This window comes from Penicillium hordei, assembly GCF_028827395.1.
Source record: "Penicillium hordei strain IBT 12815 chromosome Unknown utg000006l_segment0_segment0, whole genome shotgun sequence".
Lineage (NCBI taxonomy): Eukaryota > Fungi > Ascomycota > Eurotiomycetes > Eurotiales > Aspergillaceae > Penicillium > Penicillium hordei.
Genome location: NW_026623147.1, coordinates 351,113 through 377,511, shown reverse-complemented (window position 1 = coordinate 377,511; position 26,399 = coordinate 351,113). Strand labels below are relative to the sequence as shown.

The 26,399-nt window shown below is 48.4% G+C and overlaps 14 protein-coding genes across 14 annotated transcripts; 7 read left to right on the top strand and 7 right to left on the bottom strand.

Moving 5' to 3' along the window:
• Positions 1–147: 147 nt before the first annotated feature.
• N7537_010835 (uncharacterized protein) lies at positions 148–1,188 on the bottom strand (the record flags this gene model as incomplete). The annotated part of the gene is made up of 1 exon (XM_056901889.1): positions 148–1,188. The coding sequence occupies one exon, from the start codon at positions 1,186–1,188 to the stop codon at positions 148–150; it is 1,041 nt and encodes a 346-aa protein (XP_056747176.1).
• A 234-nt stretch (positions 1,189–1,422) lies between these two features.
• On the bottom strand, positions 1,423–2,424 carry N7537_010834 (uncharacterized protein; the record flags this gene model as incomplete). Its single annotated transcript, XM_056901888.1, has 2 exons — positions 1,423–1,941; positions 2,056–2,424. The coding sequence occupies 2 exons, from the start codon at positions 2,422–2,424 to the stop codon at positions 1,423–1,425; spliced, it is 888 nt and encodes a 295-aa protein (XP_056747175.1).
• A 1,466-nt stretch (positions 2,425–3,890) lies between these two features.
• Positions 3,891–5,031, bottom strand: N7537_010833 (slipin family protein; the record flags this gene model as incomplete). The annotated part of the gene is made up of 3 exons (XM_056901887.1): positions 3,891–4,620; positions 4,683–4,800; positions 4,860–5,031. 3 exons carry the CDS (start codon positions 5,029–5,031, stop codon positions 3,891–3,893), a joined length of 1,020 nt encoding a protein of 339 aa, XP_056747174.1.
• Positions 5,032–6,702: 1,671 nt separating this feature from the next.
• N7537_010832 (LLM class flavin-dependent oxidoreductase) lies at positions 6,703–8,157 on the top strand (the record flags this gene model as incomplete). Its single annotated transcript, XM_056901886.1, has 1 exon — positions 6,703–8,157. One exon carries the CDS (start codon positions 6,703–6,705, stop codon positions 8,155–8,157), a length of 1,455 nt encoding a protein of 484 aa, XP_056747173.1.
• Positions 8,158–8,412: 255 nt separating this feature from the next.
• Positions 8,413–10,432, bottom strand: N7537_010831 (flavin-containing monooxygenase; the record flags this gene model as incomplete). Its single annotated transcript, XM_056901885.1, has 4 exons — positions 8,413–9,696; positions 9,749–9,998; positions 10,060–10,070; positions 10,127–10,432. 4 exons carry the CDS (start codon positions 10,430–10,432, stop codon positions 8,413–8,415), a joined length of 1,851 nt encoding a protein of 616 aa, XP_056747172.1.
• A 792-nt stretch (positions 10,433–11,224) lies between these two features.
• Positions 11,225–12,693, bottom strand: N7537_010830 (uncharacterized protein; the record flags this gene model as incomplete). The annotated part of the gene is made up of 4 exons (XM_056901884.1): positions 11,225–11,538; positions 11,595–12,043; positions 12,105–12,234; positions 12,294–12,693. 4 exons carry the CDS (start codon positions 12,691–12,693, stop codon positions 11,225–11,227), a joined length of 1,293 nt encoding a protein of 430 aa, XP_056747171.1.
• Positions 12,694–14,476: 1,783 nt separating this feature from the next.
• On the top strand, positions 14,477–15,760 carry N7537_010829 (uncharacterized protein; the record flags this gene model as incomplete). The annotated part of the gene is made up of 5 exons (XM_056901883.1): positions 14,477–14,629; positions 14,686–15,052; positions 15,110–15,227; positions 15,283–15,347; positions 15,399–15,760. The coding sequence occupies 5 exons, from the start codon at positions 14,477–14,479 to the stop codon at positions 15,758–15,760; spliced, it is 1,065 nt and encodes a 354-aa protein (XP_056747170.1).
• A 395-nt stretch (positions 15,761–16,155) lies between these two features.
• N7537_010828 (GNAT family N-acetyltransferase) lies at positions 16,156–16,731 on the top strand (the record flags this gene model as incomplete). The annotated part of the gene is made up of 1 exon (XM_056901882.1): positions 16,156–16,731. One exon carries the CDS (start codon positions 16,156–16,158, stop codon positions 16,729–16,731), a length of 576 nt encoding a protein of 191 aa, XP_056747169.1.
• A 99-nt stretch (positions 16,732–16,830) lies between these two features.
• N7537_010827 (oxidoreductase, short chain dehydrogenase/reductase family superfamily) lies at positions 16,831–17,724 on the bottom strand (the record flags this gene model as incomplete). The annotated part of the gene is made up of 3 exons (XM_056901881.1): positions 16,831–16,897; positions 16,951–17,047; positions 17,130–17,724. The coding sequence occupies 3 exons, from the start codon at positions 17,722–17,724 to the stop codon at positions 16,831–16,833; spliced, it is 759 nt and encodes a 252-aa protein (XP_056747168.1).
• Positions 17,725–18,285: 561 nt separating this feature from the next.
• N7537_010826 (F-box protein) lies at positions 18,286–19,631 on the top strand (the record flags this gene model as incomplete). The annotated part of the gene is made up of 3 exons (XM_056901880.1): positions 18,286–18,389; positions 18,443–18,952; positions 19,007–19,631. 3 exons carry the CDS (start codon positions 18,286–18,288, stop codon positions 19,629–19,631), a joined length of 1,239 nt encoding a protein of 412 aa, XP_056747167.1.
• A 326-nt stretch (positions 19,632–19,957) lies between these two features.
• Positions 19,958–21,016, top strand: N7537_010825 (uncharacterized protein; the record flags this gene model as incomplete). The annotated part of the gene is made up of 1 exon (XM_056901879.1): positions 19,958–21,016. The coding sequence occupies one exon, from the start codon at positions 19,958–19,960 to the stop codon at positions 21,014–21,016; it is 1,059 nt and encodes a 352-aa protein (XP_056747166.1).
• Positions 21,017–21,105: 89 nt separating this feature from the next.
• On the top strand, positions 21,106–21,348 carry N7537_010824 (uncharacterized protein; the record flags this gene model as incomplete). Its single annotated transcript, XM_056901878.1, has 1 exon — positions 21,106–21,348. One exon carries the CDS (start codon positions 21,106–21,108, stop codon positions 21,346–21,348), a length of 243 nt encoding a protein of 80 aa, XP_056747165.1.
• Positions 21,349–21,569: 221 nt separating this feature from the next.
• Positions 21,570–24,085, bottom strand: N7537_010823 (SulP family inorganic anion transporter; the record flags this gene model as incomplete). The annotated part of the gene is made up of 4 exons (XM_056901877.1): positions 21,570–22,268; positions 22,342–22,861; positions 22,911–23,540; positions 23,616–24,085. The coding sequence occupies 4 exons, from the start codon at positions 24,083–24,085 to the stop codon at positions 21,570–21,572; spliced, it is 2,319 nt and encodes a 772-aa protein (XP_056747164.1).
• Positions 24,086–24,768: 683 nt separating this feature from the next.
• Positions 24,769–26,268, top strand: N7537_010822 (translation initiation factor eIF2 subunit alpha; the record flags this gene model as incomplete). The annotated part of the gene is made up of 4 exons (XM_056901876.1): positions 24,769–24,846; positions 24,917–25,079; positions 25,135–25,342; positions 25,404–26,268. The coding sequence occupies 4 exons, from the start codon at positions 24,769–24,771 to the stop codon at positions 25,876–25,878; spliced, it is 924 nt and encodes a 307-aa protein (XP_056747163.1). The 3' UTR covers positions 25,879–26,268.
• Between the last annotated feature and the right edge of the window lie 131 nt (positions 26,269–26,399).

The following is a 26,399-nucleotide window of genomic DNA, read 5'->3' as shown; positions in this document are numbered from 1 at the left end:
AGTATACCGTCAGGTTTCTATTAGTTTGCGGAAAATACAAGGTTGTAAAAGATGCAAAATTATATACAGCCAGGTCCAGGTCTCCATGTAAAGAACCAGCTCAACACACATCCCAGAACCAATATGTACTATGTCCATCCCATCGTCTCACTCCAAGTAGATTTCCTCCCTCAAACGCTGCAAATTTCGGAACAGTCCACCAGCCGGTGCCCCACTGTCACTATCCCGCCGAGCCCCAGATCTAGACTTAGACTGTCCTCGCTGGTTCTGATCCGCCTGGTCCAAGGTGTGCCGTCGATCCTCCACGACATTCGCCAGGCTATCCACGAACCGATTCCGGGCTTTTTCCTCAGCAGATGTATTCCACACAGTCGCCAGCGTCCGAAGAGCTTCAACGCGGCGGTTGGCAGCGTCTAGCCCGGCGTATCCTCCGCCCTCACTGTCGAGTAACTCGGTCACTTCTCTGCGTAGCTTCTTCATCATTTCTTGGCCTTTTTCTTCGCGGTCTTGGCTTTCAGGTCCGAGGTCTGGTCCTGAGACTGAGATGAAGGATGATGAGAATGAGATCTCGGATGGGGGTAGTGGCCAGCTCATTGCGTCGCCGAAGGTCTGGACAACGTCTTCTAGACGTGATCGCACTTGGTTCAGTGTGCGGAGGTTTGTTATGTATTCTGGGTCTGTGGGGACGACTGGTTTGTTCTTGTCGTCTGGGCTTGCTGTTGACTCGTCTTCGTTTGTTGGCGCATCCTCCTCGGCTTGTTCGGTCTTGCGCCCGTCTTCTGGTGAGGGCTCCGGGACGAACTTTGTTATGTCGTCGCGTAGAACTTCGGTAAGGGTTTCGGATAGCCCAATTGTCTCGCCTCGTAGGACTTCGACTTCGTAGGCTAGTCGTCCACCGCTTCGGAGGATTTCGTCGGTGAGTTGGGATAATGTGCTCGAGAGACGGATGTTTTGGGCGCTAATCTGGGAGAGGAGGGACTGGACCTGCGTGGACAGCTCTGTCAGTGGCACAGATCCGGGTGCTCGAGAGGCATTAGGTTGTGATGATGCCACAGTCAGCGGTGATAGAGAGTCATTGAGGAAGTCGGCTGGGTCGAAGTTCGGGTCGGCGAAGTTAGGGGATGCATTGGGTTGGTTTAATGGTTTGACGCCGGCTCGAGTTGACGAGCTGTATGTTTGTGATGCCATTTCTGTGAAGCTCTGATTTAGGAGCTTTGGCAATCTGTCTCGATGTCAATTCACGCTTGAAGAGAGAGCTGGCCTCCGCGGGGAGGATCGATATCTCCACGCCCCACCGCCTTCTATTTCCATTTTAGGTATAGCTTCTGGCCGTTTTTGGTCTGAGATCTATACGGCGTAAACAAAAGTGATCAACCAATAGTTACATGTTTTCCTACATATCTTACTTCTTCATTCAATATTTTAATCCACTGTTCGTCCCACCGGCTCACTTGGGAGCTCAGCCCTAACATCCTGGGGCCCAGTTGCCTTCTCATGTGCAACAGTCTGAATAAGATTCTCGAGCTCTAGAGGACGAGAACCCGGGCGAAGATTTATCGCTAATCCTTCTGCTTCATTCTCTCTCTGAATTATTTTCTTTTTCCATCGCGCAAACAAAAAGTAAATAATAGCCAGGAATGCAATAGCCCCAAGAACGCTGCCGACAGCGATCCCAGCCATAACACCGCCTGAAAGTTGAGACGATGAGGGCGAGGATGGCGTCGAGGTAGACGTTGGGCTTGAGCTCAAAGAAGTAGATGCTGAGCTTGGTATCAAATGCGATAATGAGGTAGAAGTGTGTTCACCCAGCTTCTGAGCTATCGTAATTTTAGATGAAGTATTGCAGCACCTAGCATTATCCCCACAACACCAAGTCGTCGAGTTCGCAGTGCCATCGCAAGATGTCATCTTGGCAGAAAAGTCCGACCCACCACTTGGTATCTAGCAAATCCCAATTATTAGCTCACCATACACCCGAAATACTCATTCATAATTCACGAGAAGTTTCCATATTCCCTTCAATATGAAACCCGGCTTGGGATCAAAAACACATACCGACCCCTTGGTACACACACTCAAACATCCATTATTCGTCCAGTCGGAAATCGTACACTGATTGCGCCAGTATGTAGTATTTGTGCCCGATTCCCCGGAGCTGTTTCTGTACGTCAGTACATTCATGCACAGTCCATTGGCGAGACATTCGTCCGAAGTAACTCCGTTAGTGTTGCTGCCGCCAGCTGGGTTTGATCGGTTACTGGCGCAGCACATGCCTATCGTGTCTTTGATGGAGATGCATGGTTGATATATAGGATTTGACGCGACGGTTCCATCATGGTAGTAGCAGAGCGAGGTTACTAGCGGGATGAAGGCGGGGATGCTGAGTATAGAAAAGCTAGGATTTGGCTGGTAGGTTGGCTTCATTGTTCTTTGGTCGTAGTAGATATCATCATGGACTTTGATAGATGGTAAAGGGTAACCAGAAAGAATAGTGCAAGATCCTTGGTTTTGAAACCATGGAATCAGAGGGAATAATATATGACAAGTTGGATATGAGATAAATATCAATCAGGGGAGGTCTAGATTATGACAGTTAACGCGAATTACTTCTGGTGTTGTATTGTGGCCTACATATGCAGGCCGAATTGATTCAAAGTCAGAAGGTAGGTTAATCATAGGGGTCAGCAGAGGTAGGTTGCCTCCAGTGTTTTATAGTAGCCTACATATCCAGGCCATTTCATAAAATGTAGCCTGAATTGATTCTGGCCAGCTTACTGCGCCGTTTGCACTAGATTCGATGACCTAAGGCATAATATAATGCATAGCTCGGCTTCTTTTCGGCAGGTGTTAATGTATGTACCCCGGGAGAATGGATTCCTAGAGGTAAAAGGAGAGCAAGCCAAAGACAACGGAAAATAAGGAATGGTAAAACTGAAAAGGGTGGTTATAATGTATGATCTCTGAAGCTGGGCCATATTTACATCCGATGGAAGCCGTGTAGCCCCAAACAGGTCCCATCAAACAGGTGAGGCCATATATACGGATATAAGACTCGACAAGCCCAAGCCGAGACTTCAAATCGCTGCCCATCGATTCCAATCCAAGACATTTAACAGAAATAGCATGCGTCTATACACAAAAGCATTCAAGCCTCAATTCTATGACCCATGTCGGCCAAGTATTGCAAAGACCGGGAGCCGAGCGAGGGAAGGTGGGTATAATTCTGATTCGCAAAACAAGAAAGCAAAAACAAAAGAAAGCCTAAGCACCAAGTTCATGTACGAACTTCGGTCCGGGGTTTGCCGCATCTAGTTCAGAAGGCCCAGTCGTTCGCGTATTCGCCACAACGCTAGAGGTCCCGCCTGCGAGCTCCATACGAGAATGTTATTTCTTATGTGGATTTCACTAATTTAAAAACTTCCAGCCCCTTCTGACATGAGTCATTCTAAGTGGTTAAAAGGCGGGCGTTCTCCGAATCATCAGTCAAACAGTGAGTCGCGTTGTTATCGGTGTACATTATCTTACATTGCTCCTGGGCATATTAGGTGGAACAAAGAAAGAGGGAGCAATATGGAGCGAAGGTTGCATTACACTAAAAATAAGTAGGAGCAAAGTACATGTGCAGTCATTGAGACATTAAAACGGCTGCAATAACAGCAGCAAACGAAGGTGGGTATCGTCATGGATCCAATCACGTCCAGCCATAATACAAAAACAATTAAATCCTCGGAGCGTAGACAAATGAGCTGTCTGGAAACAACTTCGAGGGGTCCACTTTCCGGAAAAGGCAAGGTAAATCACAAATCGAGGGAAGGGTCATATCTTCATGCAAGATATTGACCAATTAAATAAGGGAAAGAGACAACACAGGTAAAGCATCGAGGTCACATCTAGATGTCTTCGACAACACGAGCGTTGATCGCACCCTGGAAGCCACCATCATTGCTGAGGGTCGGGGCACCGTAGTTGCTCGGGCCCTCTCCTGCATTAGTAGCGGCTTCCAGTTGCTGGGTCGGGGCCACTCCAGGCAGGAAAATAACCTTGCTGTTGGCAGTCTTGGCCATAGCCTGCATCGCTTCGAGGTAGCGGATCTGCATAGCCGGGGCGGAGGATAGGATATCGGCAGCCTGGCGCATCAACTTGGCGGATTCGACCTCGGCGCGCGCGGCAATAACCTTGCTTTCACCGATACGCTTCGACTGCGCCGCCATAGAGAGCGAGTCTTGCAGGTCGTTGCTGAAGATGATGTCCTTGATCAACATCGACTCGACCTTCACTCCCCATCCGGCTGCTACCTCCTCGATGATCTCCGAGGTCGACTGAGCGATCTCCTCGCGACGCTCGATCACATCTTGCAACACTCGCGCGCCGATCACGTGGCGCAGTGTTGTCTGGGTGCGCTCGACCAGGGCTTGCCGCACGTTCGAGATACCGAAGGCGGTCTTGTGGGGAGAAACCACTTGGTAGTAGATGACAGAGGTCAGGTTGAGGGTGACGTTATCCTTAGTCATGCAAACCTGACGGGGTACCTCCACGATCTGAATCTTGACATCGACCGTGATGATGTGTTCGCTGAGTGGGTTGATCTTGACCAGACCAGGATCGACCGATCGCTCGAAGCTATAATAATCATTGTCAGTGAGAGGTATTCGATGAACGTGACCGAGAGCGGGGTCACTAACCGTCCAAATCGCGAGATCAAACCGACTGCACCCTGATCGACAGGCTTGAAGGGGTTGGGGCAGCAGATGCAGCAGGGGATAGCTCCGAAAAATCCGATGCATTCACCTAGGCTATGGACTAAACGAGGTATGGTTAAGATGAGAGTCACGGGGCGTATGGGGATTGGCGCAACTCACTCAAACCGGCGTACCAGCCATGCGCATCGGGGTTATCATCAGCATGGTTGATTTGATGCGCGTATTTGGGCTGCAGATCGCTCATGCGAAATGGCTGGACATCAACCAGAGGTTGGTGTATTCCACGATCAGTGACGGGAGCCTTGCTGCTGCTTGCGCCGTTTTCAGACATGGTTAAAATATCGTAGTTTTGAGTATGTTGGATATGTGGATATACAAGGTAGGATTCTGATATGGAAGGGATGAGAGGGGGGAACTCAGGTTTTAAATGTTCCAAAGGTAAACAACAGAGCTTCCCTGCACTTCTCCGCAGTGCAGTGGAACCACCTCTTTAATACCAACAGGATTGAATATGATTGGACTAATAATTCCAAACCTATCTCTCCTCAAGGCTGAGTCTATGGTCGGGCGCTGGTCCATGCAGATTGGGGGGCCGAATACCCGCTAGGCTCGTCATAGCTGTTTGCAGCGCGAACTCAACTTACCGGAACAATTGATATACAACATAGGGACTAGTGGCTATAACTTCGAGTAGGTAGAAACCATACGTTGTAATATGTAGATGCAAGGTAATCTTCCATTCCCATTCAAATCTTGCGTTGTATCTTCGCATCGCCGACGTTATAGATTCCGATCGGGCATGTCTGGGCGTCGTCATAGGTGTACTTTTGTATTGGATGTGCACACGTGATAGCTCAGGCTTCCAGATGTCTTCTAAAGTTCCAAGGCGCAGGGCACAGGTGGATTCCACGGGATAGTGTGGCCATGCAATGGAAAGACTTTATATTGGCCATCACATGAACTGTCAGGACCTCAGGACCCTGGGAGCCTCTCGAGAACGAAAGCGAATACGTGAAACATATTGGAAGTTCAGAGAACCAATAGTGTATGGTTTTCGGCCCCCCATGGCCCCAAGACTAAGGAGGCAGTGCCTAGAAAACTCTCCAATATCAGGGCAGTGCTAAGAGGCTCGGCTTGGTGGATACGGCACTGGAAAGGAAACTTTAATACGCCTTATGGCTTTTAGTCCTCAGTGATATACTTATATTGCATAATTGCGAACCATCTTATATCAACTAGCATCATTGGTCTAGTGGTAGAATTCGTCGTTGCCATCGACGAGGCCCGTGTTCGATTCACGGATGATGCACTTCTTTTTTTTGTCTTTTTTTGGTTTTAGTTTATATCTTTTGTTGGTGGAATATTAACATTTTATATTCATTTTTATCTTTTTTTGATATGAATAGACTGAGCAATAATGCGAATAGTTTGATATTTTTAAGGCTACTATGTCAGATTCTATATTTGCAAGTATTGACCAAATCGGGTAATAACCTTTCCAAGATACCAAACCAGGATATATATATCACTTGAAGCATCAAGTCGTACTAACATCTCTAGGAAACCAGATACACAATTAACTATTATCAGTACCAGGATCAATAGCAAGTATGAATATAGTCCCCACATAGAAAATAGTAAATCAAATCCCTTATTCCTATACAGGTCAAAGTCACGCCATATGCCATACTTCTTCACTCGCCCGAGAGAAGATAGACGCACAACATCCAAGTGCAACATACATGTACTATGTTATCCAATAGTATTGATCTATGAAGTCCCCGATGTCCTCAAACCCCAATAGTCATTTATGTACAACCCCACACATGCTGACGCCATCGGCCTCCAACTGCACGTCTTTTTGCGCGTCTCACGGCAATGCGTCGCGGGGTTAAACACATACACATGCAGGGACAATAAATATAATCTACTCCTCCAGAGCTACTGTAAACAATCAAACAATTAATCCAACCCCCTCTCAACCAGACAGACACCCATCACCATGTCTTCCGGAAAGAAACAACTCATCATCAATGCCTTTGCAATGCAATCGCCAAGTCACCTAAACCCAGGTCTATTCCGACACCCAACAGACCAAGGCGCAGACTACAAGAACATAAAGCACTGGATCGCTCTAGCCAAAAAGCTCGAAGATGCCAAATTCCACGCCATCTTCTTCGCAGACGTCCTAGGAGGCTACGATGTATACAGAGGTCCCTCAAACCTCTCCCCAACAATCCCCGCGGCCGCCCAATTCCCAATCAACGACCCCCTCTACAGCGTCCCCGCCATGGCAGCAGCTACAGAATCAATCAGCTTCGGCGTAACTGCCTCAACAACATACGACTCCCCCTACGCCCTAGCAAGACATTTCTCAACAGTAGACCATCTCAGCAATGGTCGTATCGGCTGGAACATCGTTACCTCATATCTCGACTCCGCAGCTCGAAACTTCGGTCTTGACACACAGGTCGAGCATGATGAGCGATACCGCATCGCGGACGAGTACCTCGACGTCACATACAAGTTGTGGGAGGCGTCTTGGAGAGACGATGCCGTGTCCTGGAAACAGGGCTCCGAGAGCAAGACACAGGGTTATGCGGATCCAAAGGCTGTCCGTGAAATCAATCACAAGGGGAAATACTTCCAGGTTCCTGGCCCTCATCTCTGTGAGCCGAGTCCCCAGCGCACACCGTTTATCTTGCAGGCTGGTACTTCGACGGCGGGTAAGGCATTCGCGGCGAAGCATGCCGAGGCTGTGTTCTTGCATGCACAGAAGCCTGAGCTCGTTCGTCCTTCTGTTGATAGTATCCGTCAACAGGCTGCGGAGATTGGACGCAACCCGCAGGATATCAAGGTTATTGCGGGTGCGTTGGTGATCGTTGCTGAGACGGACGAGGAAGCGAATGCTAAGTTTGAGGAGCTGAAGACGTATGGTGATCGGGAGGGCGCGCTTGCTCTTTTTGGTGGTTGGACTGGATATGATTTGTCGACATACTCTGATGATCAGGACTTCCGTTTCGTGGAGCTTCCTGCTGTTCGCAGTATGGTGAATCACTGGGCTAGTACGGTGCCTGGCACCGAGGGCCAAAAGTGGGATAAGAAGACTATTGCTGAGTATTTGGTGCTCGGTGGTAATGGTGTTAAGATTATTGGAAGCGTGAAGACGGTGGCTGATGAGCTGGAGCGATGGGTGAGTGTTGGCGATGTTGACGGGTTCAATTTCAGCTATGCTAGTCTTCCTGATACCTTTGATGATGTTATTCGCTTGTTGTTGCCCGAGTTGCAGCGCCGTGGTCTGTTCTGGTCGGACTATGCTGTCAAAGGAGGCACTTTCCGCGAGAACATGTATGGGAAGAAGGGTCAGTCTAGACTTCCTGATGCGCACCCTGGCGCGAAATACTTCTGGAAGGAGGGTCAGGAGGCGCCTCCTTATTCATTGGAGGAGTCGAATTAGTAGCATATTTGTATTAGAAAAAAAATATCGAACCCTTTTGTTGCTACATAATTAGCACGTGTTTGAATATCATATGGCTTCATCTTTTCCTTATCAAATATACTAAATCGATGTTTGAAAATAGTTATGGGAGAACAGCAGCCAAAAAGAATAAGAATAGTATTATCCAACGCTACATAATTTATCTATAGTTATAGGTATTTCTAAATAGGAAATAAAACCTTGCATTGTAATGATCTAGTCTATCAAACCCCCTCAAACATCCCACCACCCCTCCATGTGAGTCTTCAAATTAATCTCCTCCGGCAATTTCAAATGAGGCGTCAATTCAGAATCAGGAGTCAGCTCTTTCGTAGTCCACCCATTACCAAAGTAAGCAAACCGATTCCCACTTTGATTAACATATGTATACTCCCAATCCTCCCAGCGCGGATCCCTACGAATATAATTCGAATGCGATGCACTACCGGGGAAGAGACCATGAATACGAGACCCGGGCTTGCCACCGTTGTACCACGAGCTACAGTTCGCCGACCACACAGTGCGCGGGTAGAACTGGTCGCAGTACTCGACAAAATCATCGGCCGCTTGCTTGGACGGGACGATCGACTTGATTCCCTGTGTGCGGATCTTGCGCAGTACTTTCGCGATGTATGTCACTTGGTTCTCGACGTTGTTGGGAACCGTCCCACTGTGTCCCGAGGAGTATGGGCCGCCAAGCCAAAGGAGGTTGGGGAATCCGGGTGTTGCGAAGCCGAGGTATGAGTACGGGAATCCGAATTTGCCGTCTTGTTTCCAGGCTTTCTTTAGGTCAACTCCGTCGGCGATGATGGAGAATGGGGGTGCGTGATCGACGTTGGCGCCTGTTGCGCAGATAGTGATGTCTACGTCTCGCTCCACGCCGTCTTCGGTCACAATGCCTTTCTCCGTGAACCGTTTGATGCGCGTCTGGATGTAGTCGACATTTTCTTTGGATAGGGCCTCTAGATACCCGGGGCCTGGCGTTGGACGACGGCACGCCGGGGGAAAGTCTGGGATGATCTTGTCTGCCAATTCTGGCTTTCCTGCAATGCGCTGCAGCATTAGGGCGGTCCATTTCTCTCGCAGTTCTTCATTTTCAGGTGTGTTTTTGAAAATTGCCCCAAAGCGCTGGAAATATCCCTTCTCGACATCCCTTCGGTATTCCAGATACGCCTTGGGATCTTTCCATGACTCTAGCTGTGTCTCGGAGAACAAATTTGCCTCCAGTCGACGGACTCCCGCGCTTCCACTGCTGAATGAATCTGCAATCCAAGTTGGATTCCGAGCGTAATGATCAACATGACTAGCAAATGGTTGAATGGATGGTAGAACCTGCAAGCCGGAAGCGCCATTTCCGATAAGAGCAATTCGCTTGTCTTTCAGATCGATGTTTGGATCCCAGTTAGAGGAGTGGAACAGTTTTCCCTTGTAATTGTTGATTCCTTCATAGTCGGGTAGCTTCCAGGCATTGAAATGACCGATAGCGTTGATTACCACATCCAGCTCTTCCTCATAGATCTGTTGTATTGATGTGAGCAAAGAACCTCAAGGATCAACAACCATTTCTTACCTTCGAACCATCCACATGCTCAACAGTGACATTCCACTTTCCTTTCTCGGGTTGCCATTCGGCCTTCTGCACTCTTTGTCCCGCACGAAGGTACTGGTACACATTGTGCCTCCGTGCAACACCCTGCCAGTATTGTTTGATCTCCTCTCCCTGGGCGAATTCTTCCGTCCATTGGGTATTTGGTGAGATGCTGGATTGGTATACATGTGCAGGAATATCGCAGCGAACACCGGGATATGTATTCTCGAACCTGTTTGATACGAATTTAGCAACCCACAGCAATGAAGACAAGAGCGGAATGGAATATATACCATGTGCCTCCCTAAGAACATAGTTAGCGTCAAAACAACATTGAAACATCAATTGAGACTAACATACCACATCGGCATTCTTATCGTAGATTCGAAGATCAAGTCCCGGCAGTTTCGCAGGGAGCAACACGCCCGCAGTGATCCCTGCAAGACCCGCACCGATAATACCAACCTTGATGGGTCGCACCACATCAACCGGGTGTTCCTCTAGTTCAAATCGGACATTCTCATTCTTCTCTGATAACCCGCTAACATCGCTATCCACCGTTACGGTAGTGGATCCATTCAAGCCCGAGGGACCCTTAATCGATTCCGAGGTAGGTCCGATATTCGACAAGGGAAGGGCCACCTCAGGGGATTGCACAAGACTCATGGTGGGCTTTTATTTTCTCGCTTCTCATGACAAGCCTTCAAGCGATCACAGCATATATATACGCTGTCGTACCGAGCTGGATATCCCGCCATTCTTGTAGATGGACTTGCACCCCCGCGTGCCTGCACGTCATGTGAAACGATTTACACGCCACCTAATACGAATTGCAATCCCGCACGTTGAATCTGATAAGTGGCTTCATTTGGACTGTTGGAGTCGGATATGTGGCTATATTGTGATGTTCTGGCGACTGATTTGATGTCGCTAACATCATCGCGGTCCGTGATGACGTGCCGAGGGGGTTATCGTGAACACCATCCTCTCCACTCGCCACGCCATTGCGGAGTGGGTATTGGGGTATCGTTTGCTTGAAATTGGGATGTCGCCATTTGATATCTCGGCCGATTAGAGCTCTTGGGGAATATCCCAAAGACCTGCCTGACTTATACATGCCAAAGTATTCAACATAGTCTTTGAAGTTCTAGTTCAATTTATATTCCTTCTGCAATTGAATGTATTTGTATGTCTCTAATTAAATGAAGGAGGTTAAGCCAAACCAATGTACTGACAATGTTGGTACTACAGTGGTATGTATCAACCTTCACCATTCTATATACTACTTTTTTTTCTTACTCTTTTTGATCGATCATTCCCAGGGCTCACCCACCAAGTCAAGTAATTACTTTGTTAGACAGTATACGTACAGGGCAAATATAAAAACTGCCAACTGGATGAATTTCGAGTAGGACTGAAAGAAAGTTCGTAAAGAATAATCCACCGAGCAAAACAAATCTAGGCAATCTCGGCCTCAATAACCATCTCATACTGCTGAGGATCAGGCCAAAATTTAACAATTTTAAACCCAGCATCAGTCAACAGCTTCGTCCAAGTGCCTTGTGTTCGCTCGGAAGCCGACAACAGCGACATCATCTCCACATCCATTGTAGCCTGACTGATACTCGCCCCCGTTGGTGGAAGAACAATATCATAAATAAATAGCTTGGAGTATCCCTTGACCATAGCATCTTTGGTGTTCACAAGCAATTGCTTAGCCTTGTCATCTGGCCAATCGTGAAGAACTGCGTGCATAAAGTACGCACGGCTCCCTGTGGTTTGGATGTTAGTAAATATCCTCAATTATCTGTACTGGGATTGCTCTTACCTTTCACCGGCTGAGGTAAAAAGAAATCGTGAACCATAGCAGTGATCTTTTTATCAACTTGCGCGTTGGAAATCACTTCTGGAAGATCCTGCAGCACTAGCGATCCAGCAGGAAGGTCTGGGTGTTTTGCAAGAACGTGGGAAATATCAATCCCAGTGTTTCCACCCACATCAACCACGAAGGGAGAGCCATTGTCCAGCTTCGCACCCTTCAGCAGCTTTGTTGTATCGTAGACCTTGGTCCACGGGGTCTTCCATGCTGTCCAGGCCTCCATGTGACCAGTGAAAGCTTCAAAGCAAGCAGGGGTTTTCTGCAATCGCCCAAAGAAATTGAGACCATCAGGGTCACTGCCTGAGTGGTTATTCGTATTGACATCCGTGGGCTCTTTGTAGGATATCTTTGCTAGGTACGCTGGCAGGTTGTGGCCAGCAGCAAGGTATTGATTGGTTCTGAAACGTCAAAATGTTAGAATGACATTAGACCAACATCAGAGGATACAGGTATTCTTACGCTGCCTGAAGTGAGGCGCGCACCTTGGTGCTCTCGTCGCCGATAGCGTTCGAGAACGGGGTCGGTTTGAATCTGTCTTCCCCTGTCTCTTCAACCACGTTGAAAGCAGCGAGTAAGCGGAACAGTCGACCTGCATACTTTATGAGCCTTGCTGGGTTAAAATATGCATTTTATGAAGAGAGAGCTTACGCAGCAGATTTGTATCAACAGTGGGAGTGGTAAATGCGACCAGTTCGTCGATAGACTTCTCACCCCCAACACCTGTCCAGGACTTCCAAAGACCCAAGTCGATGCATGTCTGTAGAGCGGCAAAGACGACAGGCTGTTCGAAGCAGAAGCCCCAGGCACGCTCATACGGTGTTTCTACTCTTGCAAGTAGGCGACGTGCAGCAGCGCGTACCTTTAGACGTTCGACTTCGTTTCCGGCAAACACCCCAGGTTCGATGGTGTCAAGCGAGCCAATGATTCTGTCGGTTTCAAATGGCAGTAGATCTCCTGCATGAGCTTGGACGTACTCTGCGCCATTGTGGCTAAACCATTTAGGCTTGGCTGCATCAAGAGCTGCAATGACTTCCGTTTGAGATGGCATTTTGCACTTCCGATTTTGGCCGGGACTTGAATAATTGGAAAACTGGTAGTGGCCTCATAGGATAATAAGAAAATTAATCTACTGATGGTTCTAGCTCTATTATATGTGCGACCCAAGCCTTTGGAAATACACCAAATGCCGCGACATGACCTCCAGGGGATTTCCTTAGCCAAGGTCAATTCTCATCGGAGTTACCTGGTTAGGGCAGATGCGCGAAGCTAACCACCTTCCAGGACTTGGACTTACCTGTACAATGCTCAGTCTAAATCCCCGCTTGATTAGATTTGTGACAGCCTATATTCTCGAAGCGATACCCACTCATCTAGCCACATTTAGAAAGGATCTGCCACATGCCGCGCCACTGCAAGGGATATACGGAGTACATAGCCGGGGAAATAGCAGTCAGTGCTTCCAATCGAAGGGTTGCGTTAAAGCGCGGATCTGTCAAAACCTTAGATTGGACTTTTGTGGCCACTTTTGTGTGGCCACTGGATACATCTCGTAGAATTAATATACTGCTGATAATCTCTCGGGGAATTCCGTCGCATTTCGATTTTGGTAGATGATGTTCAGCAAACCCAACCAAGAAGCCCAATTAATTCATTGGCCGGCTAGTTTGGAAACTTCGTAGTATATAGTATCGAATGATCCGTCTCCTCCGTCTCCTCGACTTCAAATTCTAGGCCTTTTAAACAGGGCATACGTTGTGCCGCATAGCCTAGCCAAATGACAATCCGCTAGAAGTATTCTTCAATCCTTACTTCTCATATACTCTATCCCCGTTCGGTATCGCCTTCCTGATTGGGTTGTCTATAGTATAATTTTCGCCACGATTTGCGTGCGGTCCAGTCAAGGAGATCGTAAGGGACGAGGATATCATATTCTAGCTTGCGGATCCAGTTTCGCCATATAGCGCGAACGGACATGAGGTTTCGAAATTGTGACAGAGAACTCCCAGGTTGCCCCTCTTCTTTATGCCCATCGTTGCTAGATATGGCAAAGCCAGCGTAGATCAAAGGTTCAAAAGCTGCCTTCTATGTAGGAGCGACACGCAGAAGTGTATAGAACGAAACTTTATTACTTTTTACTAGTGCTGTGATTTGGATCAACAATTCCAGTCGTAGTATGTCCGTCATTATGGTGGGGTCGAGGAAGAATCAAGAAAAGGTCAACAACTTGTAATTGAAGGCTTGGCGTGACTAACGGGTCCCCACTAAATGTTATAGCTCAAGACCCTGGATTGAATCCATTACATGTATATATCATATTGTTCCCCTTGCGCGAGAGGAACATGGCTTAAAGATCAAGATTAAATTAGGGATGCAAAGTAACATGAGGCGGCACGGGTGGCTTGATTTCTCCCCGGGGCCGGTTTCTCAATGTAATTTTATACTTCATGACCCACAGCCCAAAGGGCTCCTTGTTACATAGGTAGCTCACAAGATCGTCGTCTTCATCATGGCCTTTTACGCTCTAGTACGTGTTGTAGAGTTTATAGGATCAATACCAATCTCACCCTAGTATGATCCTTGATGGAGCTTGACAGCGCTCAAAACTCAATGGCGTACTATTGCGGCGGATCATTGGTAGGAGACAAGATTGCACAGGAGACAATGCTGACGGAGTGGTGTGTCTTTGCTCTCAGTTGATAGAAATTGATGTATCTGAAGGCATAGCACTCAAGATAAAAGATAAAAGTTCGATACTGATCTTGTTGTCTGGACCAGCGTTGTCTCTACCACTCATTCTTCCACCTTATCTTGAACCACGAGTTATCTTGAATATGGGTGTGTACGGAGGCTTAGGGCCCATGACCAATGCAGTTCTCTGGGTGGAGGCTGTTGTATTTGCGGTCTTCGCCGGGCTAAGGCTCTATACCCGAAAACACATTCTCAACTCCGTTGGTCTGGATGATTATCTAGTTTTGATTGCACTGGTGAGAACAACAAAACACAGTACAACCTTTGTCATGCACTTTCTAACATACTACAGGTTCTTCATATTCTTTACACTGCCTTTGTCACAGAAGCAACCGTTTACGGCCTCGGGCAGCTGTATGCTGATGTCGGTGATCCAGTCATCTATTTTACGGCTGTCAAGTATGAGTTATTCAGCCAGGTAGCTGGAATAATGGTCATTGGCGTGGGAAAAGCCACTGTGGGCGTATTTCTTCTTCGAATTGTGCGGAATAGAATCCAGAGGGTGATTATCTGGGCTTGTCTTGCAATCACTGCTTTTATTACTCTTTTCGCCAGCATTACTGTTATAGTGCAGTGTATTCCAGTTGAGAAATCCTGGAACCCAACTACGCCAGGCCATTGTTGGCTCGACTTTTCCAAGGTTGGTTACACTGTTGGATGTGAGTACCAAGTTGCCCCGATTTGCATACCTGAGCACTAATCCTGGGATTTTACAGCCTGGTTTGTCGCTGCAGACTTCTCCTTTGCGATCCTCCCCTGGTTCATTGTCTGGGATCTCAACATGAAACAGAAGGAAAAGATCACCGTTGCCTGTGGTCTCAGCCTTGGAGTATTGTGAGTCTAGGAATACCTCACTCTCTTGAATATTAATCTGACGAGATAACCCTAGTGCTGGAGTATGTGGCATTATCCGCACCAAAGCCCTGGGCGGATTAAATGCATCGGAGTACATATGTACGTTCTCTGAATATTTCTTTCGTGACGGTAGAGCTAATCCGACTTTAGATGATACGGTCCCAATGCTCATCTGGTCTGCCACCGAGAGCTGCGTCACGATCATGGGTTCGTCCATCCCCGTCCTCCGTCCCCTCTACATCTACGTCAAATACGGACCGGATGGCACGAGCAGCTCCTCGGGTGATACCTCCTATAGATTGCCATTGTATGGCAGTGGTCGAGACAGGACCCGTTTTTCAAAATCCGGCCTTGAATCTACAGTTGACGAGCGTGGTACTTCTCATAACCCCGCCGTCACGAATAATAACCCAGCAAACGCTAGCAATGAGAATATTCTTCGGGGAGCTGCAGGTATTGAAAGAACGGATGAGGTCTCAGTTAATTATGAGCAATTTGGCAAGAATGGCTAGGTGGAGGTGGGGGTTCTTGGATGGATTCAGATTCTGGTTTGTTTCACTCGGGGCATGGTATAATAATGGCTTCTCGGCCCCAAACCATGCAATTTTAATGTCGAAAGTTTGGTTTTTTTTTGGATGCTTTACTACTTGCAGTTTATTTTTCTAGGAAACAGTGGTTTTAAATTGTTGAAAGGTCTCCGCATGTTCGTTTTATAAGACCGATGTGTCATGAGTCATAATCTCAAGTGTAGATTTAGTGCATCACAAATGATAATCATACTTCAATTTCTTCAACTATTACTATACAGCGAGATTGTCTCAAGATACCATTCATTTCTTAAAGCCCAACCACATATCTTTTGGAACACAGCCCAGCACGCAACAACTCAACCTTCTTTACATCCGCCATGTCCTCTACCCCGCCGACAAGTGGACACCCACCTAAAACATGGACACGAGACACTAGCCCCGGATTTTTCATCTCAACCGAACCAAGTTTACTCTCTGTGAAAGCAGTCAATGCCGCATACGATAGAGACTTCGTTTACTGGGTCAAAAAGCCCTTCCCAGAGGAGGTGCTGTGGCAGATGCTTCACGGCGCCTTGAGTTTCGGCGTGTACAGGTGGACGCAACCCGCAGAATCTGTGAATGATTCTATCACCCCGTCTTCGGGGAACACTGAGCAGATTGGACTTGCTCGTGTGGTAACAGATGGTTGTTCATTTGCCTATCTGTCGGATATCTACGTTCTCCCCGAGTACCAAGGCGGTGGACTTGGGAAATGGCTTGTGGGTTGTGTTGCCGAGACCCTTTCCAGGGAGAATATGCCGTATCTACGTCGGATTATGTTGCTCACTGATGATGAGCGCCTGCAGGCTTTCTACGCAAAAATGTTTGGTGTGAAGGTCGTTGGACGTGAAGAGCGAAAGGATATTGGAAGGGATTTAGTGTTTATGTGTGCGAGACCGCATGCGCAGCCGTAATTAGATTGAAATGGCCACTCTGAATTTGGTGCGTACTCGGTATCTGACCAAGAAAGCGAGACTTGTGGCTATGGTAGCTCATATTCATTCTTTCACTCTCTACCACGGAAGTTGCAAAGGAGTCGGCAGGTTCTTCCCAAGAACGTCCTCTGCGGTGCCAATATCTCTGTCATGGAGAGATTAGTATAGTCTCTGGTAATAGACAATCAAATATCTTACCCTGGTCCTCCTGGTGCCCAGTATTCTCCAGTTTTGCTAAGATCGAATTCCTCAATGAAAGACGCAAGCGTTTTCGCTGCTTCATCTGGCGTTACGGCTGTTTGCAAAGAGATATCAGGTTAAATCCAACACATTCCGGGGTTCATAAGGCCTGTAAGAGTAGTGCACTGATCGCTCACCTCCACCTGCATCCCAGTACTTATCGAATCCAACGCCCTTCGTCATCTCTGTACGCATGAATCCAGGATGTACCAGACCGACTGCAATTCCTTTCGGCTTCAAGTCCAGACTCAAAAGTTTCCCGACCATATTCAAAGCAGCCTTACTGGCATGGTGGCCAAAGTTGCCCCCGCCTTCCTTCTCGTGGCGCAAAGTGATGCTGCCGCTCTCACTGCTGATCAGGATCACTTTACTCCCCTGGTCCAACAACCCGGCTTTAACGAGATTGTGCACCACAAATACGGGACCAATCGCAGAAGTCGTATACATTTGAACTTGTTTCTCCCAGTCTGGAGCATCGAATGTTTCAAAGCCAAAGTATCCGGCGCTGACGATGACTGTTGAGATCTTTGTAGATGGAAGCTGCGAAACAAGCTTTTGGCCCACATCTGGTTGGGAGATATCAATTCCTGTCAGCCAGGTGACTCCTGGGCTTGGCTCTGGGTTGGAGGATCGGGAGGTTGCAAACACATTGGTCGCTGTCTTTGTGGAGTACAGTGTCCGCAGAGAGGCACCCAGTCCTCGAGTGGCACCTAGAATAAGAATGTTGGTCATTTTGTAAGTTGGAGTAATATGCTCGATGGTATGTGTATAGGAAGGTCTTTATATATCTCCAGAGTTGCCTTGGGCACGCCATTGAGGAATGACGTAATTGCTGCCCAGGCCTGGATGAACAGACAGGGGGGTCTATCTCTGACCAGTTTGTTCTGGGTACACAGTAACTTTCGTAGTCTAATAAAAACTTGATTACTTCGTATATCATGCTCATATCAGATCATTGCCTACATTTAGGTGGAACTATGATTCTTTACAATATTGGATGTTACTTTCTTAGACTTTGTCTAGTCTTTGGCCTTGGTCGTATTCAACGTGAGAGCCAAGCTTAACATGTTTCACTGAAGATTAGCATTTGATCTGCGCTTGGATGTTGTAATGCTACTCGACCTCTCAATATATTCCGATCGCAGAAGTGGACCATCAAGCGCTTAGTCATGTGCTATTTATGGAACCTAGCTAAGATTGCCCCCTTCAATCGACCTGTTTTATCTTCATGAGCCCCGGCAAAGTGCGCCTCTCGTTGGGAGCCAGTCAATTCATGTGTTGCAGGGCTGAAGAATGACTGGCTTTGCCAAATTAGCCCTCTCCGTTCAAAAAGTCCGGGCCGCGATCCACAACAGGAGAAAGGCGGGCGCCAAGGACCAGCGAGGATCGTCTCTGAGGTGAGTTATTTTGCGACAATACGCCGAAATTCACTGACTCACTTCTCTATCAGAACTGACCATGCAGATCTTCCTCCTTTCTCGCCATGGGACCTCCCAGTTGAGATTCAAATCCGCATATTCGCATATTCCGGCATCACCGACTTCCATCCGCTGAGACTCGTCTGCAAGGCTTTTTATCAACTGCTCACCAGGAATGAGCATGAGATTGTCCGACAGTACCTCCGCTTGCGTCGCCACGGTACCCTTCCATCCCCAATCGACGATGACCGCACCTATACTCGAAACCCTGGCGACGATGTCGTGCTGTTATCAGACCTATTCCCACCGTCCAAAAGCGCCAGGGGCGGTCATCTCTATACCTTCAAATACCTGCATGGGCTGAGACGCAGACAGATGCTCTGCTCAAGGCTCTGCTACTACCTAGCGGATCGGATCCTCGATCGATTCATCCAGACCGAACCGGCCGTCATGAAGGCCTCATTTCCTGCAAAGCGAAACGAGCGCAATGCCCTTGTCAAACGTGGTATAGCTAGCATATGGTTCCATCTTGCACCACTCATGTAAGAACGGCGGGAAATTGCTTTACTCCAGCAGGTAGCTGACCTCTTTACCAGGTACTATACACTCTATTTCCTCGAAACATATGCGTCCGCTCGACACGAGCACACGAACATGCTCGTGCAAAAATATGAGGCGGGCCAGCTGCCTGTACCATTACCACTCGAGATACGCCAGAGGATGTACCGCGAACTACAAACCCGGATCCTGCAAAGCCCTCCCTTCACCAACACGGCGGCGTTGGTTGCGACACACCATTGCATGCATTTACTTGTTTCATATATTCGCTACGCCATGTCTTTAGATGGACAAGCCGAGATCGATGACTCGTGGATTAGCTCGCTGCTCACATTGGCGCCGTTTGTGCGGATCGTCGAGTTTTTCTCTGCCGAGATCGGGGACGGTGGGAGCCAGCGAACACAACGCAAGGACTTTATGTACAACTTCTATAGGGACACGACGAAGTATGAAAAGGATCACATGAACTCGGTTGTTTTTGCGCGCACGTCTGCGCAGAACTTGCATAGTTCAGTGCAAGATATCTGGTTTGCTGCTGCTGCGGCTGAGTTGAAAGCCCGGCGAGCGATACCCCATGATGTAGAGCATGTGTGGGTCTGGAATGGTATTCCAATTGTTTTTGGGTGTCCGGATTGCCATCCCACGAGAGGATGGCAGGCATGATACGTTGAGTTTAAGCGTTTTAAGTGTTGGAGGCGCCTGGCGTCTAGATTCTTATACTGGGGGTATACTGGCGTTGGGTAGATGAAAGTTTCAACCAATTGCATTTGCATTCCATTTCATCCTCATTATTTCTCTCTTCTCAAACCAGAAGAAACGTACTGGCAGTTGTAGTCCCAGTGATTTAAGGACATGATAGGTGTTTGCTTTGTTTGCAACCGGCACGCGTCGCCATGTACATCGCCAAGTATCAATCTTTCTCGCTGACGATATGCTTCAATTGTAGCAGAAATTAGCCGAGTTTATTTTAAACTCACAAATTGGATGCCATGGAACAAGCAGACCACCAACAGTTGTTCAACACTTCTTGGACTATTCACCGTCTCTCTCCTCTCCATCATGGAAAGGACTGTGAAACACTCCTAGACAACCAGGTCGCCTTGAAAACATATGCAACGCGTCTACGCGACCATCTCACAGGAGATGTCCTCGCTAGTATTCATACAAGCACTAGTGCAGCAGACGACGATGCGCTCTCCAAAACAGGCGCCCTAAAAGATTGTCTATGGCGGCCAATCTCTCAATCATTGCGCGACAAAGCGCCAAGCAGATCCCAGAATACCCCATTTCCTGGAATGCTAGTAACGTTGGAATACGAAAACATCGTCTACAAAGCAGCTTTGCTCGCAGACACAAAATCATCCACAAATCAGCGCACGGGATCTACATCTCTCCCTCTCCTTCTAATCAGATTCCCGACTGCGCTCCGACAAACTTTCATCACTTTCTTATCTACCAATTTCGACACTTACTGCTCGCCCCTACGGCTGTCGTCAAGCTTTCTCTGTGCGGGTCTAGAGACGTACATCGATGCCCTACGCACTCAACGGCCAAGAACAAGCGACACAGTCGAAGATGTTATTAAAGAGTTACAGCTCACGCTCTCCTTTTCATCATCGATCGCACCAGCGCTGAGATCCCTCAATGTTAGCGTCGCGCGCGCTTCACTAGCGGGCTTCCTCCGCGATCAGCCTGGACAGTTGGCGCTGAAGTCGCGCAGTCTTCAGCATAAACTGCGCAGCCCTTTCATTTCCAATCTTACCTCGTACCTGGAGACGCATCTTGCCATGAAGCTGGATCTGGATGGGTCGTCTTCAAACCAACCTGTTAAACAGCACGTGCGACTGTCGAAGGTTGCCTGTTCTGCATTTGTTTTGGGTGGTGAAGGACGTGTGAAGCTGGTTGTGGCTGCTGATAGGGATTCCGGGGATGGGGATGAGGGCTCTCGAGTTCGAGACGATAAGAATGAACTTGCTTTAGAGGCGGGGGTGTCGCTTCTGCTGTCGGTGATCCGGAAGGCTGTTGTGGAGGATCATTCGACTACATGAACTTCTGGAGGGTTTTCTGTGTCAGTGTGAAACTGGGACATGTTAAAATATCTCCGGAGCTCAGACCGAGCAAGTGAAAATCCATCAATATGACTCCTGCCTCGATCCACAGAGCTCATAGCTTTGCTCTTGAGTCTATTCAGCCCACTGAACTCGTGGCCAATACACGACTGCGCAACGAAGTGCAAACCGGTGCAGCTAAATTGCAGCTGCTAGGGTCGCTCCTTGACCCAGTGTTCCATCACCGTGGTACTGCAGATGTTGCAACGCCGGCCTTCATTTCCAAGATGGCACGCCCAGGAGACCTGGTCGTGGTGCATAGCAAAGCATAAAGATTTACTCCAGTCCCCATTGAACCCAATAAAACTAAAGCTAGTTACCGGGGGCAGGAATAATTGATCATGTTCTCTATCTCGCAAAATGTTGCTCTATGACAATAAGTCAAGTAGCACCATATTTTTTGATTATCTATAGATGGCAAAAATGCAATATGTCCGTACAAGATATTCACACCATATCTAAACACATGTCACCAATTTTAGCAAGATGGACACTATATCTCCTGCGTCTGATTCTCAGATTCCGCCAACCGCAGCGCCTCATCAACACTGGGCACGAAATGAGTCAACCCACCGCAAGTCTCAACAATACCACTCCGCTCAAACATGCGGAACACGCTTCTATTCGGCAAGCGGCAGAAGAAAACTCGCACGCGTTGCTCCGCGTACGCATGCACAATCTCCGAGAGAACCTGGGTACCAGACCCATCAATACTCGTAACACCATGAACATCGAAAATGATATTCTTATTATGTTCCGGCGCGCGCATGCGCGGCAAAGAAGGATGAGCATGAGTGGATCCGTAGAGTTCCAGACGTCGCAGACGGTTCTTGAGATCGCCTGTGTTGGCAAAGGTGAGCGGTTCGGGGATCTTGACGATCAGGGCGCCTTCGACTAGCTCCACGTTTTCTGGGTGGAGTTCGGCATTATCAAAACGTGCGTCTGTGCCGAGGACCTTGCCCATAATCTGAATTCGGGGGGCCGTTGCGTGTCGGATAAGGATTATCACAGATAGGCCTATTCCCATCGCCATGCCTAGTTCTAGGGAGTAGAAAATTGTTGTTGTGAAGATGAGGAGCATAAGGACGAGCTCTGACCAGCCTCTCAGGCGGAAGAAGAAGATTAGGTCATGCGGGCATTCTTCTACTAGAGTGAAGGCTACCACGGAGATCATGGAGCACAGAACTGCTTTCTATTTGGGAATTGGAATGGTTAGCATATGGGAAAAGCCATATCGGTCTAGTGTACGTTCGAAAGAGACGAACCGGGAGATAGTAGAGATAAGGCAAAAGGACCAAGACGCATGTGAATGTGATCATGCTCACGAAAACACTAGTCATAGGTGACCGTGCTCCTGTCTGTGAGCTAAGCTTGCTTCGCCCGTATCCGCCAAATGCAGGCAGAGCCGAGAAGCAACCTCCGATGACATTGGCAACACCTAGTGCAACCATCTCACGATTGGCACTCATGTGCATTCCCTTAATCCCAGCGGAACTGCCTTCGCCCAGTCCCTTAGCCGCAACAGATGACTCAAAGAAGCCAAGTAGCGCGATTATAAAGGCTTTGCTCAATGCTGTGCGCACATGTTTCATCTTCGCAAGCTGGAAAGGCCAATTGAAAGCGAATAGTCCTCCAGAGGCAACCTCTGTAGGTCCAAGAATTTCGAGCCCTTTGGCTTCCCAGTCGAGGTGCCAGGCCAAGACCGCCGACAGGGCAACAACCAGGAAGCGGTCTGGGAAATAAATTACTTGTGGGATACGAGGCACAAGCATCTTTTTCAAAGTTCTGCGGAGGGTCAGTATGATGGATGTCAACCCGGGGACGCGGTACAAACCTGAACACCATGATGACAGAAAAGCTAACGATCGAAACGATAGCAGTTAATCCATGGCACTCTCGAGCGTATCGAAAGATGAAAATCAATTTTTCAACACTGGTGCCATGACTGACACCGGTTTCTTTGGCATACTCGGCCAAACCCAATTCTGGAATAAGCTGGTCTACAAAAATCACAAAGCCGATGGCAGTGATGAATCCTCTCAAGAATGGCCGGCTGAGCACATTGTCCAAAAAACCCAAGCGGGTTAGTCCGGCAACCAAAATCATACCGCCGGACATGGCAGTAGCCACTCCCACAATAAGAGCAGTTTCTGTAGAGTCGTCCTCGCCTGAGTTCCCTTGCATGACACTTGCTTTGACAATAGCACCCGTCAGCAGGGAACCCGCGGCCTCTGGTCCAACTACCAGGAGAGGGCAGCTTCCTAGGATGGCATAGACCAAGGGATGGATGACGAAGGAGTAGAGGCCGCTGATGGGTGGTGCATGAGCAAGATTGGAGGCCAAAGAGAGGGCCATCGGGATATAGATGGATGCCACGGTCACCGCAGCCATGAGATCACCGCGCAGGAACGACCAATGATATTGTCCAATCCAGTTGAAAAAAGGAATATAGTAGGATATGTATCTGCCATTGAGTCAGTTACTATTCCTGAGGCGGGCTACAAAAGCGCTCGCAGTACGTGAATAAAATACGACCTACTGTTTATTCGTATCGGTTATTGGAAGAGTGAAAGATGATTTCATCTGTGACGGACTCTCTGAATCTGGGACTGACTCCGGGTGGGCTACCACACCTCTATGGTGACCGTCCGCTCCGTCTGCCACTTCATGTCCGTTATATCCAAATCCATCGCCTGACCCTCCCATGTATGACTGTCTTCCCACATCTTCTACCTGGGGTGAGAATGTACCATGGCTGCAGCGCCTTTCACCGCACGCAGGATCGGCTTGGAGGTATGATTCCAGAAGACGAGTTCTCGCGTCTGGTTCGCTCGTAATCCCGGTGCCGGTTTGGTTGCCCTGTACCGTGTGGTTTCCATGGCTTGAGCTTGTCGAAATCCCAAGACCGGTTTGAGGCGGCGAACGGAAAGCGTCGACAATGCGGTCTCGTAGAGTCCGACGTCCGAGTCCGTCGGATTCCCCGGGGAGCAATGAACTTGTCTCAGACATGATCGTTTGGAAAGAGACGCCTGAAGAATGTTAGGTTAAAAAGTAAGATACGAAGTAGCCCGCCATAAATGCTGGTTATAATAAGAGATTAAAAGCAATTCAGAATTGGGACGACAAGCCCAGGCCAAATTGTTTTTGTCGGTCAGGCAAGGGCCAAGGGCCTGGCGCGCTAGGGGACTGATAAGCGGGGAAAGTAGGCGTTATCGCTAATTCAACGATGATCCTCGGAGAATGACTGTGCAATGAAGATAAGGAGCATGGTAAGCATAATCCTAGGGAATTCTCTGATTCGTAGATGCCATCGATGTCATCAAGTATCTAAGTGTATACAAAGAACTGCCCGTCTTGTAAAGTTGCAGGTTGATTTCCGTTGACGTAATCGATTGTTGATGTGTCAGCCAAGACCAAACAACTGGAACTTCCAATTGGAAGGCGGTGTAAAGCACAATCACGTGCCTTTCAGTCCCGTGACCGATCAGGTCAATGTGGGTTTTGAAGTCCGCCACAAAGAGATAGATTGTGCCTCATTCGCGTTGCCTCTCCCCTCTGCGCTCCTGTATTTCTGACTTTACAATCACTCATACCCTGTTGGCCAACATATCGACCGTCTCGATTGTGCCATCAAATCCGTCTCTTTCGCACCTAAGATTTCCCCGAGAAAAAAAAAACAGAACCCCGCCAAGATGTCTTTAACAAACTGTCGGTTCTATGAGGACAAGTATCCGGAGGTGGATAGCTTCGTCATGGTCAATGTCAAGCAGGTACGGATCAACTGAGCCATTAACTGGGCGTCCAAAGCGACGGGGACTAATTTTTGTGTGAACGAGCTAGATCGCCGAGATGGGCGCATACGTGAAGCTGCTTGAATATGACAACATCGACGGCATGATTCTCCTCTCAGAACTCTCTCGCAGACGTATTCGCAGTATCCAAAAGCTCATCCGTATTGGGCGCAACGAGGTCGTCATCGTGCTTCGTGTCGACAAGGAGAAAGGCAAGGATACACTATTCGCCTGAAAGAACGCGAGAACTAACTTGTCAACTTAAAGGTTACATTGATCTGTCGAAGCGACGTGTCTCTCCCGAGGATGTCATCAAGTGCGAGGAACGTTACAACAAGAGCAAGGCAGTGCACTCCATCATGCGCCACGTCGCAGAGGCGACTCAGACCCCCCTCGAGACCCTATACGAGAACATCGGGTGGCCTTTGAACCACAAATACGGCCACGCGCACGATGCCTTCAAGATCTCCATTACGTAGGTTCTTGTGCTTTTTGTCTCATGATATCATCGAATTTATCTGACAGTTGTTTTCCAGGAACCCCAACGTCTGGGATGAGATTACCTTCCCCAGCGATGCCGTCAAGAGTGAGCTGCAGCAATACATCAACAGCAAGCTGACCCCCCACCCTACCAAGGTCCGTGCCGATATCGAGGTTACCTGCTTCGGTTACGATGGAATCGATGCCGTCAAGGATGCCCTCCGTACCGCTGAGGCCGACAACACCCCTGAGAACCAGATCAAGGTCAGACTGGTGGCTCCTCCTCTCTACGTCCTGGCCAGCCAATGTCTCGACAAGACCCTCGGTGTTAAGTTGCTTGAGGAGGCCATCGTGAAAATCGAAGAGCGTATCAAGGCGAACGGCGGTAGCTGCACCGTGAAGATGGCACCCAAGGCCGTCACTGAGCACGACGATGCGATCCTCCAGGAGCTTATGGAGAAGCGCGAGCGTGAGAACACCCAGGTCAGCGGAGATGAGGACTCCGAAAGTGATGAGGGTGTTCCCGAGTAAGCTACGGGTTATAACTCCGAGTCGAGGGGCATACAGCGGTCATCAGCGCTGGAATCCAAAGCTGGAATCACCGCTAGAGGAGAGTTGGGCAAAAATGGATAGAAAAAAGCTTGCACATATCGGAGAAAGGCTCAATGGCTCAGTGTGCTGATGGGCAGGATTGCAGTCAGAACTCGCCCTTTAGCCAGGGCAGTCGCCTGAACTTCGGGTCTGGGGATGATTTATCCACGCCTGTGTATTCGCTGCATGCCAATTGCGGTCGAAATCCTCGTGCCCACCGTCTGTCAAAGACTCTGGGTCCACACAGGGTGCAAGTTCTAATGCACATAATGTTTGCGATGCAACCGAGACGTTCAATGCCAGTCATGCTTTTAAAATGCAAATCGTACCCTTGTAGATAATACCTTATGTACCTACATATAGATATATAAATCCATTTCCCCTATGAATTTAAGATCAAATGCCCTTTAAATGGAGGTGAGCTAAAGCTTATCTACCGCCGATCATCATTGGTGCCCCCC